The sequence below is a fragment of the Schistocerca cancellata genome, chromosome 6 (genome assembly GCF_023864275.1).
Source record: "Schistocerca cancellata isolate TAMUIC-IGC-003103 chromosome 6, iqSchCanc2.1, whole genome shotgun sequence".
NCBI lineage: Eukaryota > Metazoa > Arthropoda > Insecta > Orthoptera > Acrididae > Schistocerca > Schistocerca cancellata.
The window spans coordinates 570,274,234-570,299,250 of record NC_064631.1 but is presented as its reverse complement, the minus strand read 5'-3'; the positions used below and the strand labels follow the sequence as shown (position 1 = coordinate 570,299,250).

Below are 25,017 nucleotides of genomic sequence, written 5' to 3'. Positions count from 1 at the left end.
TATGGGAAGGTTTGGCATTTAATCCAGCATCTCGGTGGAGTGTCTGGTGATCATGAACTTTACCTCACCATTTGTCCTCCCGTTGCTATTCCACGCTACCTTCAAAACGAGCGCTACCGCACAGGGGTGCGTATGTGGTGGGAGCTTTCGAGAAGAACTGGAGTCCTTAGCTCTCGTCGTGGGGAGCCGCGTATGTACGTACGTACATATATAAACAGGGTGGTCCATTGATAGTGACCGGGCCAAATATCTCACGAAATAAGCATCAAACGAAAAAACTACAAATAACTAAACTCGTCTAGCTTGAAGGGGGAAACCAGATGGCGCTATGGTTGGCCCGCTAGATGGCACTGCCACAGTTCAAACGGATACCAACTGCCTTTCTATAAAATAGGAACCCCCATTTTTTATTACATATTCTTGTAGTACGTAAAGAAATATGAATGTTTTGGTTGGACCACTTTTTTCGCTTTGTGATAGATGGCGCTGTAATAGTCACAAACGTATAAGTAAGTGGTATCACTTAACATTCCGCCAGTGCGGACGGTATTTGCTACGTGATACATTACCCGTGTTAAAATGGACCATTTACCAATTGCGGAAAAGGTCGATATCGTGTCGATGTATGGCTATTGTGATCCTGGAAGACATCATCCAAGTGTCCGGCCCGTTCGCCAGATAGTTACGTTTTTAAGGTAACAGGAAGTGTTCAGCCACATGTGAAACGTCAACCACGACCTGCAACAAATGATGATGCTCAAGTAGGCGTTTTACCTGCTGTCACGGCTAATCCACACATCAGTAGCAGACAATTTGCGCGAGAATCGGGAATCTTAAAAACTTCGGTGTTGGGAATGCTACATCAACATCGATTGCACACGTACCATATTTCTATGCACCAGGAATCGCATGGTGACGACTTTGAACGTCGTGTACAGTTCTGCCACTGGGCACAAGAGAAATTACGGGACGATGACAGATTTTTTGTACGCGTTCTATTTAGCGACGAAGCGTCATTCACTAACAGCGGTAACGTAAACCGGCATAATGTGCACTATTGGGCAACGGAAAATCCACGATGGCTGCGACAAGTGGAACATCAGCGACCTTGGCTGGTTAATGTATGGTGCGGCATTATGGGAGGAAGGATAATTGGCCCCCATTTTATCGATAGAAATGTAAATGGTGCAATTTATGCTGATATCCTACGTAATGTTCTACCGATGTTACTACAAGATGTTTCACTGCATGACAGAATATCGATGTACTTCCAACATGATGGGTGTCCGGCACATAGCTCGGGTGCAGTTAAAGCCGTATTGAATAGCATATTTCGTGATAGGTGGATGGGTCGTCGAAGCACCATACAATGGCCCGCACGTTCACCGGATCTGACGTCGCCGGATTTCTTTCTGTGGGGAAAGTTGAAGGATATTTGCTATTGTGATCCACCGACAACGCCTGACAACATGTGTCAGCGCATTGTAAATGCATGTGGGAACATTACGGAAGGCGAACTACTCGCTGTTGAGAGGAATGTCGTTACACGTATTGCCAAATGCATTGAGGTTGACGGACATCATTTTGAGCATTTATTGCATTAACGTGGTATTTACAGGTAATCACGCTGTATCAGCATGCGTGCTCAGAAATGATAAGTTCACAAAGGTACATGTACCGCATTGGAACAACCGATTTAAATGTTCAAACGTACCGACGTTCTGTATTTTAATTTAAAAAAACCTACCTGTTACTAACTGCTTGTCTAAAATTGTGAGCCATATGTTTGTGACTATTACAGCGCCATCTATCACAAAGCGAAAAAAGTGGACCAACTAAAACATTCGTGTTTCCTTTCGTACTACAAGAATATGTAATAAAAAATGGGGGTTCCTATTTTAAGAAACGCAGTGATATCCGTTTGACCTATGGCAGCGCCATATAGCGGGCCAACCATACCGCCATCCGGTTTCCCCCTTCAAGCTAGACAAGATACGTTCTTTGAAGTTTTTTCGTTTGACGCTTATTTCGTGAGATATTTGGTCCGGTCAGGATCGGGTGATCAAAAAGTCAGTATAAATTTGAAAACTTAATAAACCACGGAATAATGTAGATAGAGAGGTAAAAATTGACACACATGCTTGGAATGACATGGGGTTTTATTAGAACCAAAAAAAAGTTTTGCTAGATGCGTGGAAGATCTCTTGCGCGCGTCGTTTGGTGATGATCGTGTGCTCAGTCGCCACTTTCGTCATGCTTGGCCTCCCAGGTCCCCAGACCTCAGTCTGTGCGATTATTGGCTTTGGGGTTACCTGAAGTCGCAAGTGTATCGTGGTCGACCGACATCTCTACCGATGCTGAAAGACAACATTCGACGCCAATGCCTCGCCATAACCGGACATGCTTTACAGTGCTGTTCACAACATTATTCCTCGGCTACAGCTATTGTTGAAGAATGATGGTGGACATATTGAGCATTTCCTGTAAAGAACATCTCCTTTGCTTTGTCTTTGTTATGCTAATTATTGCTATTCTGATCAGATGAAGCGCCATCTGTCGGATATTTTTTGAAATTTTGTATTTTTTGGTTCTAATAAAACCCCATGTCATCCCAAGCATGTGTGTCAATTTGTACCTCTCTATCTACATTATTCCGTGATTTATTCAGTTTTCAAATTTATACTGACTTTTTGATCACCCGGTACATATTTAGTGCACGTCACCTGAAGACTGTGTACAATGCTCGTCATAGGGATCTGTGTGTGTGTGTGTGTGTGTGTGTGTGTGTGTGTGTGTGTGTTTGTGTGTGCGTGTATTAGATGTCACGTGACTGGTATGGTGTGAAAACTGTGTCCAGGAACTAACGCTTGGCGTTCCTTGTGTTGCAGACACGGACAACCAGCGCGTGATCATCCACGTGAAGGACGTGAACGACGAGCCGCCGTACTTCATCAACCGGCCTCTGCCGATGCAGGCGGTGGTGCAGCTGAACGCGCCGCCCAACACACCCGTCTTCACGCTGCAGGCCCGCGACCCGGACACCGACCACAACATCCACTACTTCATCGTGCGCGACCGCAGTGAGTACCCCGACCTTACCTTTTGGTTCTCTAGCTTTGGAAATAGACAGTCATCTGCAGTCTCATATGAATGTCAGTCGTGTTAGATCTAGTTTTCGATGATGGTAACAAACGCTAATAAAATTGTGGAGTACTTCTAAAGCAGAGCTGCTCAGTTTGTTGTTGTTGTGGTAGTGGTAGTAGTGGTCATGGTCTTCTCTCCCAAGACTGGTTTGACGAAGGTTTCCACTCCAATCTGTCCTGTACAGGCTCTTCACTTCTACGCAACTACTACAGCCTACAGACAATTGAACGTGCTTACTGCAGTCAATTCTTGCTGTCCCTCTACAATTTTTACACCCCTCCCCTCTCGTCACACCATTATCAAACGTTAAAATTGGCAATATCAGTCGCAAATGATTGACTTTTATTTAATGACACATTCAAAAGTATTAATTTTAATTTTATGACTATGCTGTATGCTGATGCTCTTATTATATTAGGAGAATCTGTAGAATAGGTTTAGATTCCAGTACACAAATAGAGGCAAATTGCGCCTAACTACGGAATCAGAACATCAACAGATAAAACAAAAGTGATGGCATTTCAAGGACTGGAACCCGTAAGAGCTAAAATTGTTGTCGATGGACAAATAATTGCACAAGTAAGAGAGTTTAAATATTTACGGTAAGTTTCAAATTTCCCACGTCCGATGAGACAGAGCTAAAATTGGCCAGATTCACACATTTCTGTAGAACTATACAACGTACATTAAAACAAAACGTACAAAAGAAACATTAATTAAACTCTACAAAGCAATAGCGTTACCTTTGCTGCTGTATGGTAGAAAATGTTGGACCCCAGCATCTGACCAATTACGACGAATCGAATCATCGAAAATCAAGTTCCTCCGCTTTGTAGCTAGATATTTATTGTTGAAAAGTAAACGAAATACTGACATTAGACAAGAACTATATGTTGAACCTATTAAAAATGCAATTGAAAAGTACCAACTGAACTGGAAAGACCATGTCCGAAGTATATTTTATGATAGAATACCTAAAGCGACCATACAATATAACCCGACCGACAACAGGAACGTTGGACCTCCCTTAAAGAGATGGCGTGAACAGTTCTGAGACGGAATACGTCAAAAGGCCTGATCCTTGAAGACGATGATGATGACCTTTAACAGCTTGACTATTCCTCGTCGTCTTAATATCTGTCCTTTGAATTTATCCCTTCTTTCAGCCAAATTGTACCATAAGTTTGTTTTCTCCCCTGTTCTATTCGGTACCTCATCATTACTTACTCACACCACATCTAATGTTAAACATTCTTCTGTAGTAGCGCTTTTCAAAAGCTTCTATTCTCTTCTTGTCTGACCGGCTTGTCACCCACGTTTTATATCAGTACAAGTCCAAGTTCCACGCAAACATCTTCCGAATAGACTTTTTAACACGAATGTCTATATTCGATGTAAAAATTTCTCTTTTACATAAAAGATTTACTTGCTATTGCCAGTCTGCATTTTATATCACGTCTACTTCGGCCATCGTCCTTTATTTCTCTGCCCAGATATACTGCTTTCATTGTCTGTTTCCAGCTTACTTTCATTTAAAACGCCCTACGATAGATACTTCGCAATTTTAGAACAAAACTGTAGCACACACTGCGTAGATAATCAGTTCACTTACACTATAAACGGTTATCTTCTGCAAGCTGCTATCACACTGGACGTGACGTAGGCGTCTGAAGTTATGAATTCCACATTATCGACAGTATTGTAATATTAGTTTTAAAGATAAGCTATAGCATACCAATTTAATTTGCACTATTGCAGGTGCAGAACGTATAACCAGCTGAATGGCATCACACTAAAAATTTGTAAAACAGTAACACATTTCCAGATGGAATCTTCCATTCGGCTGCATAGTGTCTTCCGATGCGTACCCGCACGATAGATTAAATCAGTGTGCTTCTAAGGAACCCGAACCTCGAACATTTGATTGTTGCGAGCAATGTTCTAAACAGCTGAGCTGTCGATGCACGAATCTCGACCCGTCTTAGAAAGTTACAGGTTGCGCGAGAACTTTTATGTAATTTGGAACTTAGAAGAGAGGTACTGCAGAACTGTAGTTAAGTCGTATTGTGATTCGTGCATGGAGAGCTCTGGATTCCACGTGAAACTCAATGATTCGCGTGCAAAATCCCGTTGCAGCACATAATTATGACCTGTCAGAAAGATTCAATAATGCATAATATGTTCTTAATTCCTTTACTTATAACTTTGAAAATGAAGTACCGGGTGGTTATAATTAAACTGATAGCGATTCTAGTGTTACACTGCAGGCTGTATACATTGCAGGACACTGAATCGCCGGCCGCGGTGGTCTCGCGGTTCTAGGCGCGCAGTCCGGAACCGTGCGACTGCTACGGTCGCAGGTTCGATTCCTGCCTCGGGCATGGATGTGTGTGATGTCCTTACGTTACTTAGGTTTAAGTAGTTCTAAGTTCTAGGGGACTGATGACCACAGCTGCTAAGTCCCATAGTGCTCAGAGCCATTTGAACCATTTTTGACACTGAAACATCGTAAACATGTTCATTAATCTATGCGCTCGCGGAGTATGCTGAAATTGATAATACTCCCACTTTTCGCCATCATGTAAAAATAATGTGGGTGAAGAGGAAGGAGAGGGACGATCAGACACATGATAATGGTGTTCTGGCACGTTTACTAGGATACGGTCACAAGTTACAACATGTGTTCTACAAGGTATTCCGACTCAACAACATGCTGCATCCGTAACACAACATGGTCGACAGCTGCTCTGTGTAATCAGAGCTATATCTCATCGTATGCTATCCTTCTGATCTGGAGGAGTCCGGATACATCCCTGATAGACACGATATTTCAGCTATTGACACAACCACAAGTCAAGTGGATTCAGGTCGGAGGATCTGGAAGGCCACACACCTTGAAATTTGGTAGACGAGATGCAGTCGTTACCGAAGGTTACGAAAAGCATATCTTTCATATGGCAAACGAAATACAGTGTCGCCCTATATTTCATGAAAAAGAGCTGTGGAAACAGTTGCTTTCTTGCAAAACTGGAATCACGTGTTGCAAAAGAAGGTCCTTATAACGTGCAGATGTCTCTGTATACAGGCCCACGGGGTTTCATCTCCTCTAGAAAAACAGAGTGAGAATGAAGGAGCATGTGAAACCACATCACACAGTCACATAAGCTGAATGTAGTGGATGTTACTGCACAGCATGCGCCGGCCGAAGTGGCCGAGCGGTTCTAGGCGCTACAGTCCGGAACCGCGCGACCGCTAGGTCGCAGGTTCGAATCCTGCCTCGGTCATGGATCTGTGTGATGTCCTTATGTTAGTTAGGTTTAAGTAGTTCTAAGTTCTAGGGGACTGATGACCTCAGAAGTTAAGTTCCATAGTGCTCAGAGCCATTTGAACCATCTTTTTGCACAGCATGCGACGGAATGGAACCCCATATGCTACACTTCTGTGTATTGACGGCGCCATGCAACTAAAATGTTCCGCGTCCGTCGGAAGAATATTCCATGGCCACATGTTATCCATTTCCAAACGCACAAAAAACTTGAAAGCAAAATTAGAGAGTTTAAGCCTATCTTGAAGCTTCACTTGGTGCACATTCTGAATCTTGTAGGGACACCAGTGTAAAATACGTCACAAAATCACTGTTGACAGTGGGAGAGACAATTCCCATGACACAGCCCGAGTACTTTCTGCAGAATTTGAGGCATGTGCTGCACGGTCGGCTATATCTCCAGCAACTTCATTTACAACTGCCATTGGAATTGGCAGCCTTCCTCTTCCTGTTGCACCACCTAACTCACCTGTTTTTTCAAATTTCTTCATCATATTCCTTAGCCCATTTATTGACATGGCATCTCTTCGCAGCCGTTTCTGTCGGCGATATTCTCACAATACAAAGCTTCTTTTGCTACCGTTCTGATAAAACAACCTTACCAGCAGTGCACAGTCTTTCTTCTCGATAACTATTGCGTTTCGTACGGAAAACTTCAACATTCTTAATCGTTTATATCAGCAGTCATTTCCCAAAAGAAATCAACATGCGTCGTAAAGTGACAAACAGCATACTGACGTCAAAACAAGAAAAATTTCACATTCTGACAGCTTACAGCGCCGTATTTCCACCTTCTGGCAGAAGATGGAACTTTTTCAGCATGCTCCGTGTGTGTACCGATTTATGAAAATACCTGTGGTGTTTCAGTGTCCTGCAATGTATATAGCCTGCTCTATAGCTCTCGGAACACCGTCAGCTTAATGATAATTCCGCAGTATGTACAAAAAGTATATTTTTCGCGTTTCCCTTCCATGTAAGTGGAAGGAAATCGGCCACGTTCCGTTCAAAGGGAGGAATCTGGCATTTGGCTTAATCGATTTATTGAAACCAGTGCCTTAACATGTAGCACGAGGCAATCCAGGGGTTCGCCCATGGCTAACATTGGGCGTTACGGGACAATCACAAAACGCTACACGAAACTCAAGTGCATTTGTTTTAGATTTGAACCTTCAAAAAATATTTCTCTCTGATTTCACAGTTGGAATCGGTCAAGTCATATAAATTCCTGCGTGTAACATTCTGTAGGGATATCAAATGAAACTGTCAGAAAGGTTGACTTTCAGGTAAAGCAGCTGGCAGACCTTGGTTTATTGGTAGTCTACTAGGGAAATGTGATCAGTCTACAATAGAGATTGCTTACAATCACTCTTGCGATCAATCCTAGAATATTGCTCAAGAGTGGAGGACCTGTACCAAATAGTGATAACAGAGGTTACTTAACATATACAGAGAAGGGCAGTACGATTGGTCAAGGTTTTCTCGACATATGGAAGACTGAACCTGCGGGCAACTGAACTGTCGGGCACTAGAAGGTAGGCACAAACTATCCTGAAGAAGCCTACCTACAAAGTAGTGTGACTTTAGGAATACACTACAACTTCCTACGTGTCGCTCCCGTAGGCATCGTGAGGACAAAATGAGATTCATTACAGCGTGCAGGAGGCACTTCAAGAGTCATTTTTCCCGCCCACCATGAATGGGACCAGAAGAAGCCCTAATAACTGGTACAATGGGAAGAGTATGTATGTAGACACTGATGTTGATACGAGCGGAAGAAAACCATCAGAACGTTCGAAGCTCTTATATAAATTAAAAAATCTGGTACTGTGTTGTTCTAAATGACGCGAATTTGTAAGTTAGTGAAGCATAGCCTATTAGAGCATCAATTATAATAATGTTGTTGCACTACTAGATTTTTCCCAAATATGTCGCAAATTTTGCTATAACTCAATGTTTTTACTTGTCCGTTGACATCATCTGCTGTCGTGAATCCCTGGTGTTTTACGACACAAGCGCAGTGTCTGGCGTTAAGCGTGAACCAGTACTCCTGTGGGCAATGTAATTCATTGTTGCATTTACTGGGGCACATGAACTTGTAGAATAATCGACATTGGACCTCTGAAATTCGTCAGTAATTACGTCAAGAGCTTCTGAATTGTGTGAAAACAGGACCCTGGAGAACAATAGTGCAGCATGAATTATCGAACCGATCTTTTTTCCAGCAAACCGTGACTTGTAATAGGCATGTGAACAATGTGCCGTAGTCTTTTTTAGAGAACTAACAAGGATGGTTCCTAACATCAAAAACAATAGCGGTGTGTGCTCTTGCATTGTCGTGCATGAAATAACACTAGGTCTTTAAGTTAGTTGATCGTTCTCTGAAAAAAAGATTGCACTATGTTGTTCACATATCTACAATAAGTTACGGTTTAGGGGAAAATGGTCGGTCTAATAATTCGTGTTGCACTAATTGCACAAGATACGCCTGTTTGCACGTCATACAGAGAGGCTATTGATGTAACTATTGAGGATTTTCTTAATTACAACGTCGATTGTTCTGTGTGTCAAATACCCGGTAAATGCAACCACGCATTTCTACAAAAAAGATTATTTCGGGACCAATCTGTCTGTCATGCACCTACTATAAAAGCCAGTTGCAGTACTGACGTCGAGCAACAATATCTGTTCAGGCAATTCACTATCGTTTCAGTTTGAATTTTTGCCAGCTCTTTTGTTGTGTACTACTAACACGCTCGTCTCTGTGCTAAACAGTGCAATGTTTTTCTCGGTCCTCTTTACCGTGCCTAATCTGAAACCAATGCGCTATTGTCAGCGTGTAAGTACGGGTTGCAGAGCATGTGGCGATCGGTGACTGCCTCCTCTGTACGGGCTCCCACGCAACGGAGAAAACAGCGTTTGCGTCATACGCGAAACATCATGTACTTCTCCCCTACAATCTTCGACTATAGTTACACCTAAAAGTAAATTTTTAACATCTGTGTCCTTTATCTTCATACAAAATAAAGCTCCATAGTACGCCTTTTTGTCTGGTTGTCTGTATGCTATACTACTTTTACAGTTCAGAACAGGTGACCGGACAGAAAGAAATGTAGCACCACACCTTAACTGTGGCCTTCCGATATGTTGTTCATAGATGAAGCACATAAAAAAGCTAAATTTTAAAAAAATCGGCTGATATCGAGTAAATACACAATATCTCAAACAGTTACTTAATAGAACAGTATATATTTCTCGCACAAATATAAAAGCCATAATTTCTTCTTTGACAGGTGTCTTTTTTATTTGATCTATAATCGAGCATCACACTGTTTACTTATTGTGCAACAAAAAGGAGAGAGTAAACTATACTAAGTAACTAGCTAATGTAAATAATTTACTCTGGAATATTATGTCATTTGCATCGGTAGCGATTAGAAGCAGATTCCCGCAACAAGAGACCCTGAATCATCTCACTTCTTGGTTATATGATGGCCACATACTTTATTAGAAGCAGGAGTCAGAATAAATCTTTTTGCGGTGATGCTCTCTCTCTCTCTCTATCTCTCTCTCTCTCTCTTTCTCATTCTCTCTCCCATTACATCAAACGAACAAGTTCGTCTTGTGATACTTACCTAACAGTAAAGTAGTAAGTTATCTAGAAATTTATAAAACTTTTTAGGACACATGTACATGTGAACTACAATAAAAATTGATGTTTCGGTTCTGTTAAAACAGTTGGCTGCTGCTAGTTTCACTGCAAGACTAATTACGCAGTTCAGAGCGATAGACGTGAGTAAGTTTAGGTATCCTGCTTGTTATCATTTATCGTTCTGCTATCGCTCTTCATTTGGAAAAATGTTTGTGTTTCCAGGACACTTCTGGCACCGTATTACATCTGCTACGGTGCGACGCACTCTTTCTTACATAAAAAATATGGATACATTGAAATCACTTGGCAGTTCATAATTCCAATTAGCACCAAGTCGTCGTAAATTGTAGACCACGCCAAGAGAATAATATAGACAGTCCAGGGTCCACCATATACATCAGTAATCCGTACCACAGCAATCCAAAATGTATTCCAGTAAACAGCCAGGTCAAGAAGGTGTGTAAGTGGGGTGCAGACTTAAGGAGGGACGTTGATAAAATTGACCAAAAATGTCAATTTTCGAATTATTTTTTATTTGTTAGTACAACTCATGGACAACAAATTCCCAAAGTTTCAATGTTGAAACCGCATCCGAAGCGCCCGAAAATTAATTAAAAGAGTAACGCGGCCTCCCTGGCACACCCACACTTTGAAGCAGCACTTCAATACCAGCTCAGTGAACAACGATTCTGTGTATTACTTTCAACCAGACTTGTGCGGGATACATCTAGAAGGCCGTGATACATACTCTTTTGTTTTATAGATCATCTTTGGCCGATCCTGCACTTTTCAAAAAGTGTGTTCATGGCAAAACCCAAAATTCAAATGAGTCTCTAAATTCACTCATATGGAAACGATGCTCTAAAAACACATTTGCATCTGCTACAGTTGTCAGGATTGCAACTTATGATGCAGTTATTGTATTTAATGATGGGAACGTCGGGAGGATGAAGGCATTAGAAAGAATGGGCTTCAAGATAGGAAATTTTACTTAAGACATCCTGGGAAAAATACATTTACAGCGCGCCTCTGCAGCTGAAAAGTCAGTTGAAGACCCGGTAAGGGAAAGAAGACAGACAACAAGAAGCCAGAAGAGAAGCCTTGAAGGGAAAGACGACCCAGAGTGCAAATGTGGTGCCTTCTGAAGAAGAGATAAAAGGAAAAAAAGTTAGGTTGAACTTAAAATTGCGTTTCCTGAAAAGTTTGTTTCTTAAAGCTTATGTACCTTTTCCTCAGACTCTATGAATGCTAGAATTATGAAATTTTGTACAGATATTTCTGTAAACCTAATAAACGTTGTCTCAAGAGAAAATTTTGAAATTCTGATTACAAGCTGAGATATGGGGCAAGGTGATTGGAATTTTGCATGAGTTTAAAATTGTACTTATGGAATTATAATTAAAAAATTATGAAAATTCTCCTATTTGACCAACTCCAAAAACCTCATGAGAGAAGCTTACAACAGATAAAAAAGTGAAATAGAGAATTTTTTGTAGAAATCTCTTTCCGAGAAAAAGGAACATACATTATTTTTTCAAAATAAAACTTCCAATTCCATTCAAAAACAGTAGAATATATATAATGTAAAGCGTGGTACAAAATTTCATTGCCATATCTCCAAAACTGCGGATTTGGTGCATTTTTGAAATAGTATGTGTTTTTCATCAACGTCCCCCCTTAAGCACAGCACGATTCTAAGGGTTTTTCAGCTGTCCAGTGGCTGGGTTTTATTTGCGGCTTGCCGTTAGCGGCCAGGCCCATACAACAGGCCCGCTGGGGTCTCTTACCGGTCGCAGGAGAATTCGTTGATAGTGGACATCGCAGGGTACCGAGCTCGCAGTTGGGTGGGAGAGATATAGCATCCCTCCCCTCCTCCCTTTAATTCTCGCGTACGGCCAGAAGTGTCCCTGTCAGTATCGTGATTGCCAGACTAGTAGGCGGGAAGTGTTGGTGGGCAAGTCAGCTAAATGCTCGCCGTCCGTTGCGATGTCTGGCGTCGTTGTGTCCTCTGCTTGCAGCAGGAACATGGTGCTCAAACTTGAGTCAGCTGCAGCTGGGGTCCTGGTTCTGAGATCTGTGCTAGTAGTTAGAGGTGCTGGAGATAGACGGCACTGAACCTCAGATGCTGCTGAAGTTGGATTGAGTAGGATCTAGGAGCGGCTGTGGTTGTCTCGAGGTAGAAGCCACTAAGAGTGAGGGCGGCTGGTTGGTCTGTCGGACAAGCAAGGTGCCATTGGAGTCCACAGGAACCTTTGTCGTCTCCGGCCGGCTCTGATGACTCAGATGTCCATTGCAAGACCCTCGCAGAGGCTGGCATAGGCATGTTGTTAGCCTCAGGAGGTCCTAGAAAGTTTGGTGACAGCGGCCTTCCAGCAGTTCCGCTAGACTGCGTCCCTGTACCGATGTGGTCGTGTGGCAGGCCAGGAACTGGGTCAGGACCTTAGCGTTGGGTGAAGCTGCCAGAATTTTCTGCATCTGAACTTAAAATATTGTAGCGTGGGATTTATGTGGAGTAGGGTACAGACTGTGGATTGTGCAGACGTGGAGCTCAGTTTAACAATTATTTTATTTCTTCGTGGCAGTTATCTCAGCAAAAGAAGGTGGAATTTTCCACTTTTGCTAACATTTCAATACCTAAGGCATAGTTTTATATTGAATAACCACAAAATCACTTGAGAATGGTCCAGATAGCTGAAACTAGTGGTGAACAAATAAAATTAATACAGCAAAAGTGGAAAATGCCACCTTCTTTTAATTATTCTGTTAAGCATTTAAACTTCAAATGACTGAGTAGTACACTACTTACGATAAAACAAAAGAAACCTAAGAACCAAAACAACTTAGGAATCTCAGAGACGCTGCACATCGGGCATAAAAATAACGTCCCACGACTGTAAATCATGTCGCTTACAGGCATAACTGACCAGAGGAAGTGATGCTGCGAGAAACGCAAAACTCAGGCAAGCCCTCACATTAACCGACAACGGAAATAGACCAGATATCCTACGGGAAAACGTGCGTGGTCTTGGTACAGGCAAAGTGAAAACTGCACATGATCCGATTGTCCCAGCCGAAGAACTGAACTGCTACTTCACATTACCTACAACCACAATTGAACCACAAGCGAAACAGAGGCTCACTGATTACTTCTTGGGGGTAAATGACTGTAACCACGAAAAATTCAATCTAAAGCTTGTTACTTGCAACACCGTTAAAAAGCCATCATGCGTATCAGATCAGCATCTGCTGGACATGATGACATCACAGTCCAAATGATGAAGCTATTGTCCCACTATTACCCACTATAACAGATAACAGATATCGTCAATTATTGCTTGACCGCAAGTGTTTTTCCTGAGGTCATTAAATAGGGACTAGTTAAGCCACTGTCTAAAAAGGGTGTAGCCACAGCTCCCTCTGATTTTCGACCTATTTGCATTCTTCCTGTGCTGTCCAAGGCCTTAGAATATATAGCCCACCTCCAGCTAACAAACTACATAACTACAAAAAATCTACTAGACGAATACCACTTAGGTTTTCGTAAACAGCGCAGCACAGCATATGCCTTAATAAGCGTAATAGATGACCTGAAGCTTGCCATGGATGCACAAGTACCATTTATCAATTGCTTCTTAGACTTCAGCAAAGCCATTTGAAACTGTGGGCTTCCATTTTACTTGCCAGACTTTGCAGCCTAAAGTCACAATGGAGATAGGTAGTATCAGGAGTGCCCCACGGATTCATATTAGGTCCTATACTAATTTCATCGTATGTAAATGTCATTAGTTTTGTCCTATTGCAAGTACTACATGGTACGCTGACGACCTCCAGTTGTATCTAATTGTAAAACCAATAAACCTGAAGACAGCTGTCGACAATTTTCATACTGCCGACTTGTGTGCACTATCAAAATGGGCGCAGCGTCCAGGGTTAAAAGCTCAACCCATCCAAAACTCAAACGGTACTAGTTGGTCATTCCATTCTCATTAGCCCGAAATATCGGGAAGCCCTACCACATTTAACCTTATGTGGGACAAACATCAAGTGCTCTCTTTCAGAAATGAGTCTAGGACTAATAATAGACGAAAATCTAAATTTGGTTGAGCACGTAACTGCAGTGCGTAAAAATGCATCTGCATCTTCATGCCTTACAGAAATACAAAAAGCTATTCCCTTTTGACATGACAAAGAAACTTGTACACACACTTACACTTGCAGTGCTCTGTATAAATTTAGTATTCGTTTGTTTGCCTTTAAAATCCTGTGTCATACATTCCCATTCATGGCGTCCACAACACATTTTAAGTAATGACTAATGCAATAATGTGGCTTAAACAATTTTAACCCTTCATCCGTGATGACGGTCCTAGACCGAAACCGGCAGATGTCTGGGTTTAAAATGAAAACAGCTGATGGTTCAAATATGCATTTTACACATTACTGAACGGCTGTTGACAGCAACGTTCTGAACATGATTATCATTGCCCCTTTACGTATTCGTTACCCTTGTACATCCTTCTTTCCAACCAGATCTTCCTCTTTTCCTAAGTTTCCTAGCTTTTGCAGTCTCCAGAACTCCTTATATCAGAAAATATCTACCTTGTACACCTATAAATTCTTTTTATATCTGGCACTACCATTATTATTATTATTATTATTATTATTATTATTATTATTATTATTATTCTCACTGTAATTGTCATTATTATTACTATTATCACTATTAGTGGAAGCAGTTACAGTAATACAAGTACTGTCAGGATTAACTTAATTAGTTCAGTATTCTTTACTCACATTGCCACTACAGACACTCAAATCAATTAACAGGCAAGTCTTCGAAGTAAGTACTTGAGCTACGAATTCACGTCACCCAGAAACATGTGGCCCCAATATGTCACAATATATGATTTTTGAGAGGTGCATATGTGATCTGAGGACAACATAATGAACTGCCGGAGCTGGTAGCGATAATAAAATAAAGTAGCATCTCAATTGCACGTCTGTTCGACGAATTTCATTGTTAAATATTTGACCAGCCGCTGTCCCATGTCCGCAATGGATCAACAGAGGCCGACTTTTCCGTACAGAGCCGTTACTATGCTTGTACGGTGCAGAAGTATGCTGTGTTTGCTGTAGAATTTAAATTTTATGATGTCTGCTAAAGAGAGGGAGAAAGAGCCTGAGCATAGGTTCCCTCATTTATAATAGGAATTAGTGAAAGCGCATCAGAAGAAATTTTACTATCTAGTCGTTGATAGTGCGAGAGAGAACATTTGCAGCTCCTCTGTGAAAGGGTTCAACTGTGGCTGCAGTGTGTTTACACTGTTGCGGTTTTGTTGGTACAACGCGGTACCGCTTTTGCAAACTTTTTCCGCAAACCCTTGTTTACAGCACTGCACACAACGCGTTTCACTATACGGGCTCTGAATGCATGTATGTTTACTGAACAAACAGGGCACTACAGATACCGCTCCCTGCTGTTGTTACATTGAGGTTTGGTAGTAGACGGACGAAGAGACGAGTATGAATCAAATACTCTGCTGATATGTTGCTTGAGCTTCGTTCCTAAATGGACTTTAGGGTTGAATCCCGAGTCGGATGACAAAGATGAACTTGATGAGCTCTGATCAATGCGAATGGGAAGCTCGTTTTATGGAATCTACGTCACTATCATTAAAATTTTGCTGTGCTGCATTCGATATTTTAAGTGGTTTTACAGAAGATGGTGTGCTTTAATCAAGATAGTGATGTGCTGAATCTGATATTTCAAAAGTTTTGCTACTGTTAATAGTGTGCCGGCCTGTGTGGCCGAGCGGTTCTAGGCGCTTCAGTCTGTAACCGCGCGACCGCTACGGTCGCAGGTTCGAATCCTGCCTCGGGCATGGATGTGTGTGATGTCCTTAGGTTAGTTAGGTTTAAGTAGTTCTAAGTTCTAGGGGACTGATGACCTCAGATGTTAAGTCACATAGTGCTCAGAGCCATTTGAATCATTTTTTATGTCTGTACTCTGTAAGATGAAGTGGCACAAAGAGAGGTAGTGGATGCTGTTCACGTTCGTAGTATACACTGTTGCTGCTGCCGTTGTTCCAGCATTTGCTTTTGTAGTTCCTCTTGTCCCCCGCTACTACATTTGAAGTTGCAGATTCCAGAATCTTTTATCATCACACACGCTACGTTCAAGTCCTCGTAGTTCCTATTCACTTGCTACGTTCAAACACACTCTTTAGTAAACAGAAAATAACGATACACTGTAGTGACTTGATAGTTCACAATTCCAGAACACGCCAGGTCGTCGTAAATTGTTAATAACAGAAGACACACAAATCAGTCGCAGCTTATTAGCTCGTGTCTCGTAATACCCACGGAGATTACACTTCATCCGACTGCACACTTACAGATTCCTGAGTTAATGCAGCGCAGAGAAACATAATTAGTGTGTGCTAGTTAAAGAGCAATTACAGATCTCTGTCCTTACAGCAAAATTAAAAAGATACCTCGGGATTCCCAGAAGGCAACTAATACAGTTCTGGTCTCCTTTTATGGACATTCTTTCACTATACACTCTTACGCTAAAACTAAACAGCATAGAAGAAAAACAAGTTTCCGGGAATAAAAGAAGAATGAAAACATGCACAATAAATCATAACCACAATTAACCAACTTACATTCTACTTAACTCTAAACATAACGTCAGCAGTTTTCAGATGCTCAATCTCCTCATACTTCATACTTTAGATATACACAAATTTTGTCCTCTTGTGTATGTAACATCAGAGGTAAATTCTGATAACATTAGCACTTATTCTAATGACTTATGCAGTATATCTAATCCTAAACAAAACACACTTCGCTGTTTTTTCTTCTCTATAATCATTCAACAGTTAAGTAATGCCTTGTCTTTGATATACCCCAGTTGGCGCGTACTGTCCGCTAGTGGTAGTTAAACATCGATAAATAATCGATTAATCGATACACTATCGTCACAATAGGTAGTTTTGTTTAACTATCGATGGTCCTATTGTTTATAATGTAATTCTTTTTGAACTGGCGGGTGAACAATTGTCGGTTTCTATTACCTCCATGACGTTTGGAGTGCATGAGAAAGTAGGTTGTACGGAGGTATTTAATCAACATCAAATATAATGGCGCTTTAGACATTCTAAGTTGTTTATAAACTATGTTGTTAATAGATTGGTCGCTGTAGGGGAGGGGTAGTGAGAGAGGGAATTGTCTTCTTTGTCTTCCACTGATGACAACTCACGGTCGTGCACATCTCGTACCGATCAGATCCTTATGGTAAATCTACGAACGTAAATAACATGGATTCGTGAATGTGCATTATAGTGATTGTCATCTTCAAATATGTGAGCAAGGAATACAAAAGTAAATAAGGCTGTTGTTACGGAGCGCAGTTTTTAAAGGAAGAAATGACATTTTAAAGATTTGTTAATGAGGGGTGGCCACCCAACCTCACGACATCTGGACATCGTTTCTCCTTGGTTTCGCCATGTGCTGAAGGCAATCACCACAGCACTCCTCGAAAATCAGGTAACTCTTGCAGTTTATGAAATGCTAGTACCTTGTCTCTGGACCATCACAGTCTACCCTCAGTCAAACTCAGATAGATCTCGCGACTTCCCTATTCTACATCTACATCTACATCTACATGATTAATCTGCAATTCACATTTAAGTGCTTGGCAGAGGGTTCATTGAACCACAATCATACTATCTCTCTACCATTCCACTATCGAACAGCGCGCGGGAGAAACGAACACCTAAACCTTTCTGTTCGAGCTCTGATTTCTCTTATTTTATTTTGATGATCATTTCTACCTATGTAGGTTGGGCTCAACAAAATATTTTCGCATTCGGCAGAGAAAGTTGGTGACTGAAATTTCGTAAATAGATCTCGCCGCGACGAAAAACGTCTTTGCTTTAATGACTTCCATCCCAACTCGCATATCATATCTGCCACACACTCTCCCCTATTACGTGATAATACAAAACGAGCTGCCCTTTTTTGCACCCTTTCGATGTCCTCCGTCAATTCCACCTGGTAAGGATCCCATACCGCGCAGCAATATTCTAACAGAGGACGAACGAGTGTAGTGTAAGCTGTCTCTTTAGTGGACTTGTTGCATCTTCTAAGTGTCCTGGGAATGAGACGCAACCTTTGGCTCGCCTTCCCCACAATATTATCTATGTGGTCTTTCCAACTGAAGTTGTTCGTGATTTTAACACCCAGGTACTTAGTTGAATTGACAGCCTTGAGAATTGTACTATTTATCGAGTAATCGAATTCCAACAGATTTCTTTTGGAACTCATGTGCATCACCTCACACTTTTCGTTATTTAGCGTCAACTGCCACCTGCCACACCATACAGCAATCTTTTCTAAATCGCTTTGCAACTGATACCGGTCTTCGGATGACCTTACTAGACGGTAAATTACAGCATCATCTGCGAACAACGTAAGAGAACTGCTCAGATTGTCACCCAGGTCATTTATATAGATCAGGAACAGCAGAGGTCCCAGGACGCTTCCCTGGGGAACACGTGATATCACTTCAATTTTACTCTATGATTTGCCGTCTATTACTACGAACTGCGACCTTCCTGACAGGAAATCACGAATCCAGTCGCACAACTGAGACGATACCCCGTAGGCCCGCACTTTGATTAGAAGTCGCTTGTGAAGAACATTGTCAAAAGCTTTCCGGAAATCTAGAAATAAGGAATCAACTTGAGACCCCCTGTCGATAGCGGCCATTACTTCGTGCGAATAAAGAGCTAGCTGCGTTGCACAAAAACGATGTTTTCTGAAACCATGCTGATTACGTATCAATAAACCATTCCCTTCGAGGTGATTCATAATGTTTGAGTACAGTATATGCTCCAAAATCCTACTGCAAACCGACGTCAATAATATAGGTCTATAGTTCGATGGATTACTCCTACTACCCTTCTTAAACACTGGTGCGACCTGCGCAATTTTCCAATCTGTAGGTACAGATTTATCGGTGAGCGAGCGGTTGTATATGATTGCTAAGTAGGGCGCTATTGTATCAGCGTAATCTGAAAGGAACGTAATCGGTATACAATCTGGACCTGAAGACTTGCCCGTATCAAGCGATTTGAGTTGCTTCGCAACCCCTAAGGTATTTACTTCTAAGAAACTCATGCTAGCAGCTGTTCGTGTTTCAAATTCTGGAATATTCCATTCGTCTTCCCTGGTGAAGGAATTTCGGAAAACTGCGTTCAATAACCCCGCTTTAGCGGCACAGTCGTCGGTAAGAGTACCATCGGCACTGCGCAGCGAAGGTATTGACTGCGTCTTACCGCTTGTGTACTTTACATTCGACCAGAATTTCTTCGGATTTTCTACCAAATTTCGAGATAATGTTTCGTTGTGGAACCTATTAAAGGCATCTCGCATTGAAGTCCGTGCCAAATTTCGCGCGTCTGTAAATTTTAGCCAATCTTCGGGATTTCGCGTTCTTCTGAACTTTGCATGCTTTTTCCGTTGCCTCTGCAACAGCGTTCGGACCTGTTTTGTGTACCATGGGGGATCAGTTCCATCTCTTACCAGTTTATGAAGTATGAATCTCTCAATTGCTGTTGCTACTATATCTTTGAATTTGAGCCACATCTCGTCTACATTTGCATAGTCAGTTCGGAAGCAATGGAGATTGTCTCTTAGGAAGGCTTCTAGTGACACTTTATCCGCTTTTTTAAATAAAATTATTTTGCGTTTGTTTCTGGTGGATTTGGAAGAAACGGTATTGAGCCTAGCTACAACGACTTTGTGATCACTAATCCCTGTATCAGTCATGATGCTCTCTATTAGCTCTGGATTGTTTGTGGCTAAGAGGTCAAGTGTGTTTTCGCAACCATTTACAATTCGCGTGGGTTCGTGGACTAACTGCTCCAAATAATTTTCGGAGAAAGCATTTAGGACAATCTCGGAAGATGTTTTCTGCCTACCACCGGTTTTGAACAAGTATTTTTGCCAACATATGGAGGGAAGGTTGAAGTCCCGACCAACTATAACCGTATGAGTGGGGTATTTATTTGTTACGAGACTCAAATATTCTCTGAACTGTTCAGCAACTATGTCATCGGAGTCTGGGGGTCGGTAGAAGGAGCCAATTATTAACTTAGTTCGGCTGTTAAGTATAACCTCCACCCATACCAATTCGCACGGAGTATCTACTTCGACTTCACTACAAGATAAACCACTACTGACAGACACAAACACTCCACCACCAATTCTGCCTAATCTGTCTTACTTGAACACTGTCTGAGGCTTTGTAATAATTTCTGCAGAACTTACATCAGTCTTTAGCCAGCTTTCTGTACCTATAACGACTTCAGCTTCTGTGCTTTCTATTAGCGCTTGAAGCTCAGGGACTTTCCCAGCACAGCTACAACAATTTACAACTACGATTCCTACTATTCCTTGATCCAAGCACGTCCTGTATTTGCCATGCACCCTTTGAGATTGCAGCCCACCCCGTACTTTCCCGAGGCCTTCTAACTTAAAAAACTGCCCAGTCCACGTCACACAGACTCCGCTGCCCGTGTAGCCGCCAGCTGAGTGTAGTGAACTCCTGACCGAAACCCCACCACCCTATGGCGCAAGTCAAGGAATCTGCAGCCAACACGGTCGCAAAACCGTCTGAGCCTCTGATTCACACCCTCCACCCGGCTCTGCACGGAAGGTCCGCAGTCGGTTCTGTCAACGATGCTGCAGATGGTGAGCTCTGCCTTCATCTCGTAAGCAAGATCGGCAGCCTTCACCAAATCAGATAGCCGCTGGAATCCAGAGAGAATTTCCTCAGATCCAAAGCGACACACGTCATTAGTGCCGACATGTGCCACCACCTGCAGCTGGCTGCACCCTGGAAGGACCCTTTCCACATCAGGAATGACTCCACCCGGAATGCACACGGAGTGCACACTGGATCTCTTCCCCTCCTTAACCGCCATATCCATAAGGGGCCCCATTACGCGCCTAACATTGGAGCTCCCAACTACCAACAAGCCCACCCTCAGCGACTGCCTGGACCTTGAAGGCTGAGAATCATCCTCTGAAACAGGGCAGGCAGCTGCATCTGGCTCAGCCAGAGACAGTACCTGAAACCTGTTTGTCAGACGCACCGCGGAGGCTTTCTGATCAGCCTCCAGGGACGTCTTTCGCTGCCTGCCACGCCTTGGAACGACCTCCCAATCAACCACAGGTGAGGGCTCAGCCCCACTGCGGGCAGAAACCAGGGTAACCACAGCGGCAGACCGATCTGGCTACAGACGGGACGAGGTTGACATCCCCGTGATACCGGGACGAGGTTGACATCCCCGTGATACCCAAGTCAGGCTCCCCACACTGGTGCCCATTGGCAACAGCCTCAAGCTTCGCGACCGAAGTCAGCGCCACCTGCAGCTGTGAGAGAAGGGATGCCAATTCAGCCCTCATCCGAACACAGCAATCACAGTCCCTGTCCATTTTAATCGATGTTGAACAACAGTTACTGAAACACGAGTCCGTGCATAGATAACGCAAGGGGAACACACAAAGAATGTATTAACTACCCTGTACAAATGCCTAACGACTGCGCTACAATCTGCCTGAATTTACGATTACAGTAAATAAAACTCGAAATTACACCTCCTATACGGAACTAAGTAAGAATCTACGAAGTAAACACAGAAAAGAAGCTATGTACGTATCTTTCTGCACTGTCGATGTGCACCAACTGGGAGCTCAGGCCACGTGTGGACAACACGCTCCCTGATACCGCAAGCAACGTGCGTGTGTCTGACTAGCAGATATTCCTTGTCCGGTGACGCCGCTACCTCCTGTAAGGTTTATATCGATAGTAGTTTGGTGGTCATAAGATTCCAATGACATCTCTGACCTCCTCTCTTCTCTGAAAAGCTTCCCTCTATGCGCCCTGCTTCAGGATGTCACATATACTTTTACCCATCGGCGTTTTTCGCACCTGTCAGGTAGCCTTGATTCCCAGGTCATAGGAAAGTTCAGAAACTGTGTAAGGTGACAGAATAAGTGAAGGTCAGATTCGCACCTTACATGAGAGCTTTATACATCGCAATGGGAAGGTGAATATGGCACCTAACTTAATTCGCCGGCAATGAGCAAATTTGCCTAGCACTATGTAATGCGAAAAGGGATGACATTCAATCAACAGTAATTAACACACTGTTCCTATAATGCATGTTTGAGCGGAAGATGAAACGAGCAGTTAGAGGCGTTTTAGTTTGGAATTCAGAGAAACGATGCAGAGGCAAGGCCGCGCTACAGGCAGCACCAAGGAAACCACTTAAAGGGGTGTCCCAGGCGGAAAGCCAACGACTGACCAAGTGACTCAGAGGGGGAGAGCGAGTATAATGGCCCATCTGAGGGAGGACAGGAAAGAAAGCTTTTATAAAACTGCATTTCGGAATTCCAAATGGATACGAAAGAAGAGCAGTGACGCATTTTCGATCACACGTCCAACGAGTGGTACACATGTGAGAGGGTCAATGTACACATTTAGGCGTCTGGAATGGGCACAAAACGTCCAACTGGTGGAGACGCGCTAGGAAGGAGAAAAGAGCCAAAGTTTCAACGCAGTTTAATAGTAGCGACCTTGCGATCGGTACAGAGAGTTTCCACAAAATAAGAGGAACGATCCTTTGGTCTAAAAAAGCCATGACGCGAAGAAAAAAAGAATCCAGGTGGGGGGGGGGGGCAGTTCGGCTATGAGTAAGACAAGACGGAAATTTTCGTGGACTCTTCTCTGAACTGGCGTCAAGTGCAGAACGGAGCGCATAACACTCTCTAAGATGCAGAGGAGTAATTTGTGTGAACACTGCGTTCACAGCGGCTGATATCCACATAGAAATTAGGTGTAGCTTCGTTTAGCTCCAACTGTGGAGAAACAAACCAGCCAATGAGTTAATTGTTCTTGTGAGATCTGAGAGGGCATTATAATATGCACGCTGCTCCAACCATGAGCCTGTATATCGCCACATTCTAAGACTAGGGATGAGTACATGTTCTCTCACAAAACGAGAAACATAGGGAAAGTTTCTGCTGGAAAATTCAGCAAAAGTGTAATGAGTTTTATAGAAATTTCAGCGGAAGAGAAAGGCCTAGCAGACGACAGCTCATCGCAGCTTAAGGTGACTACTGTGTGCAGAGGCGTAAACTTGTTGGTTCACCAGCTTGCGTCCACTGTAAACTCGAGCGACCTTGGGTAATCTTTTGCTCAATTTGTCACGTAACTAACCACCCACCGTAGACTTGATTGTCATCCTAAAAATAGTACCGAACTTTGAACCGGAATCGGACGATTTTCATAGTACTGACCAACATCATAACGTAAGTGTAGGAACAATTTTGTAAAGAAACTTCTAGTTAAACTTTAATATTGTCGTGTTTAGGAAAATTTAACCTTCTGAGATTTAATATGTAATATTGTTGTGTTTAGGATTATTTAACTTTTTTTATGTTGACAAGATGCGTTATCCTGATCTATTGTTTTGTTGTCACATTGAAAACTGTAAAAGCGTGTATTTTTGTGCTAATATTGCGGCATTAAACATGTCATTTCAACTTACACAGTTGTCTTCAATCGTAGAATAAGTAAACCACAAATATTTCCCCTTACAACTGTGCCTAAGGCTATCCGTAATTATGTGGCCTATTCATGTTTTTTCGAAAGTTGGACATTGTTGTCTTCTGAGTGCACTATTCTGAACAAAGCAGAACGCCGCCTTCCTGCTGATACAGCTCCAGCTCCTTTCTGTCACTCCACAGCTATGATTTCGCAGCCAGAGTGGAGACGGACTATAAAGACAAACAAAACCTGGAGGACCAGACAGCCACGCAGCTTTGAAGCGTACAACACACCGCTTCCCAACTGTGGGAAGCCCCAGGGCCGTCAATTTCAGAGTGCCTGCTTCGTACCACGCAATGCGGGACCGGCCGAAAAAGCAGGTGCTCCACTAAACCGGTGACGTAATAAGGCCTGTTAATAGATTAAAGAAAGTCGAATGTGGGAAATAATTCGTTAAGTCGCAAATTTTTGGACAGTGGTAGGAGGGCATGCCACGGACAAAATACTAGAAATCCTGACCGACAGGGGCCGCGTGTTGACGTTGGAGTGCGTTTAAAGGTTGCTTTTGTATGTTTTTCTTGAATAACTCTAAATTATGGCCTTCAACGGAAACGTATCCCAGTGCAAAATTTAACTACCTTAAATTTCCTACAAAAAGGTTCTGGTTATGTTTTCTGTAGGACTAATAGTTTGCGGGTAGCGAGCGAGAGGATGTGAAAACCTCGCGCATGGTTTGTGAAAGCCAGATCTATCATTGCGGGCTGCATAAGAGAACTACAGCGGTGTATAGTATTGAAACCGATTGTGCAGGAATCGAACATCAAAGTAAACTGTGTGATACAGCTCTTTGGAGAAACAGATCGGTTTACTGTATGTACTAAATGGTTCTTACACTTTTTGAAAGAGAAACGAAACAGCATGGGGGCAGATGTGAAGTGTATCGTGGATACGGAAGTACTGATGTTTGTGACGCCTCAAGTGATGCTTCTGTTTTGCTTACGCTATAAGCTGACTCGTGTTATGAAGGTCAGCTTGCCGCCTTATGTTTTCTTACCCCAAAATCTACACGCAGTAATGAAAAGGGGTATCTATAAAATTTGCAAGAGAAAAGATGTTATAAGGAACTTAAGACGCCATTCTATGAGTGTATTACGCCAGATGCAGTTGTGTCGAAAGATTGTAGAAATGTACGATCATTGCTCATTATTAGGCTATATTGATAATTTTTACTTTTGGACCTTCTAATTACAACTGAATGAAACAATTTTTGTGCTACAC

General features: G+C 42.5%; 1 protein-coding gene across 1 annotated transcript in view; it reads left to right on the top strand.

The window, feature by feature from the left end:
- Positions 1 to 2,739: 2,739 nt before the first annotated feature.
- The window catches only part of LOC126088435 (neural-cadherin-like), a 255,786-nt gene continuing 233,508 nt past the window's right edge, over positions 2,740 to 25,017 (top strand). The window contains exons 1-2 of the mRNA XM_049906577.1: positions 2,740 to 2,758; positions 2,889 to 3,080. Of these exons, the coding sequence (XP_049762534.1) occupies positions 2,740 to 2,758; positions 2,889 to 3,080 (211 nt within the window). The remainder of the gene's footprint in view (positions 2,759 to 2,888; positions 3,081 to 25,017) is intronic.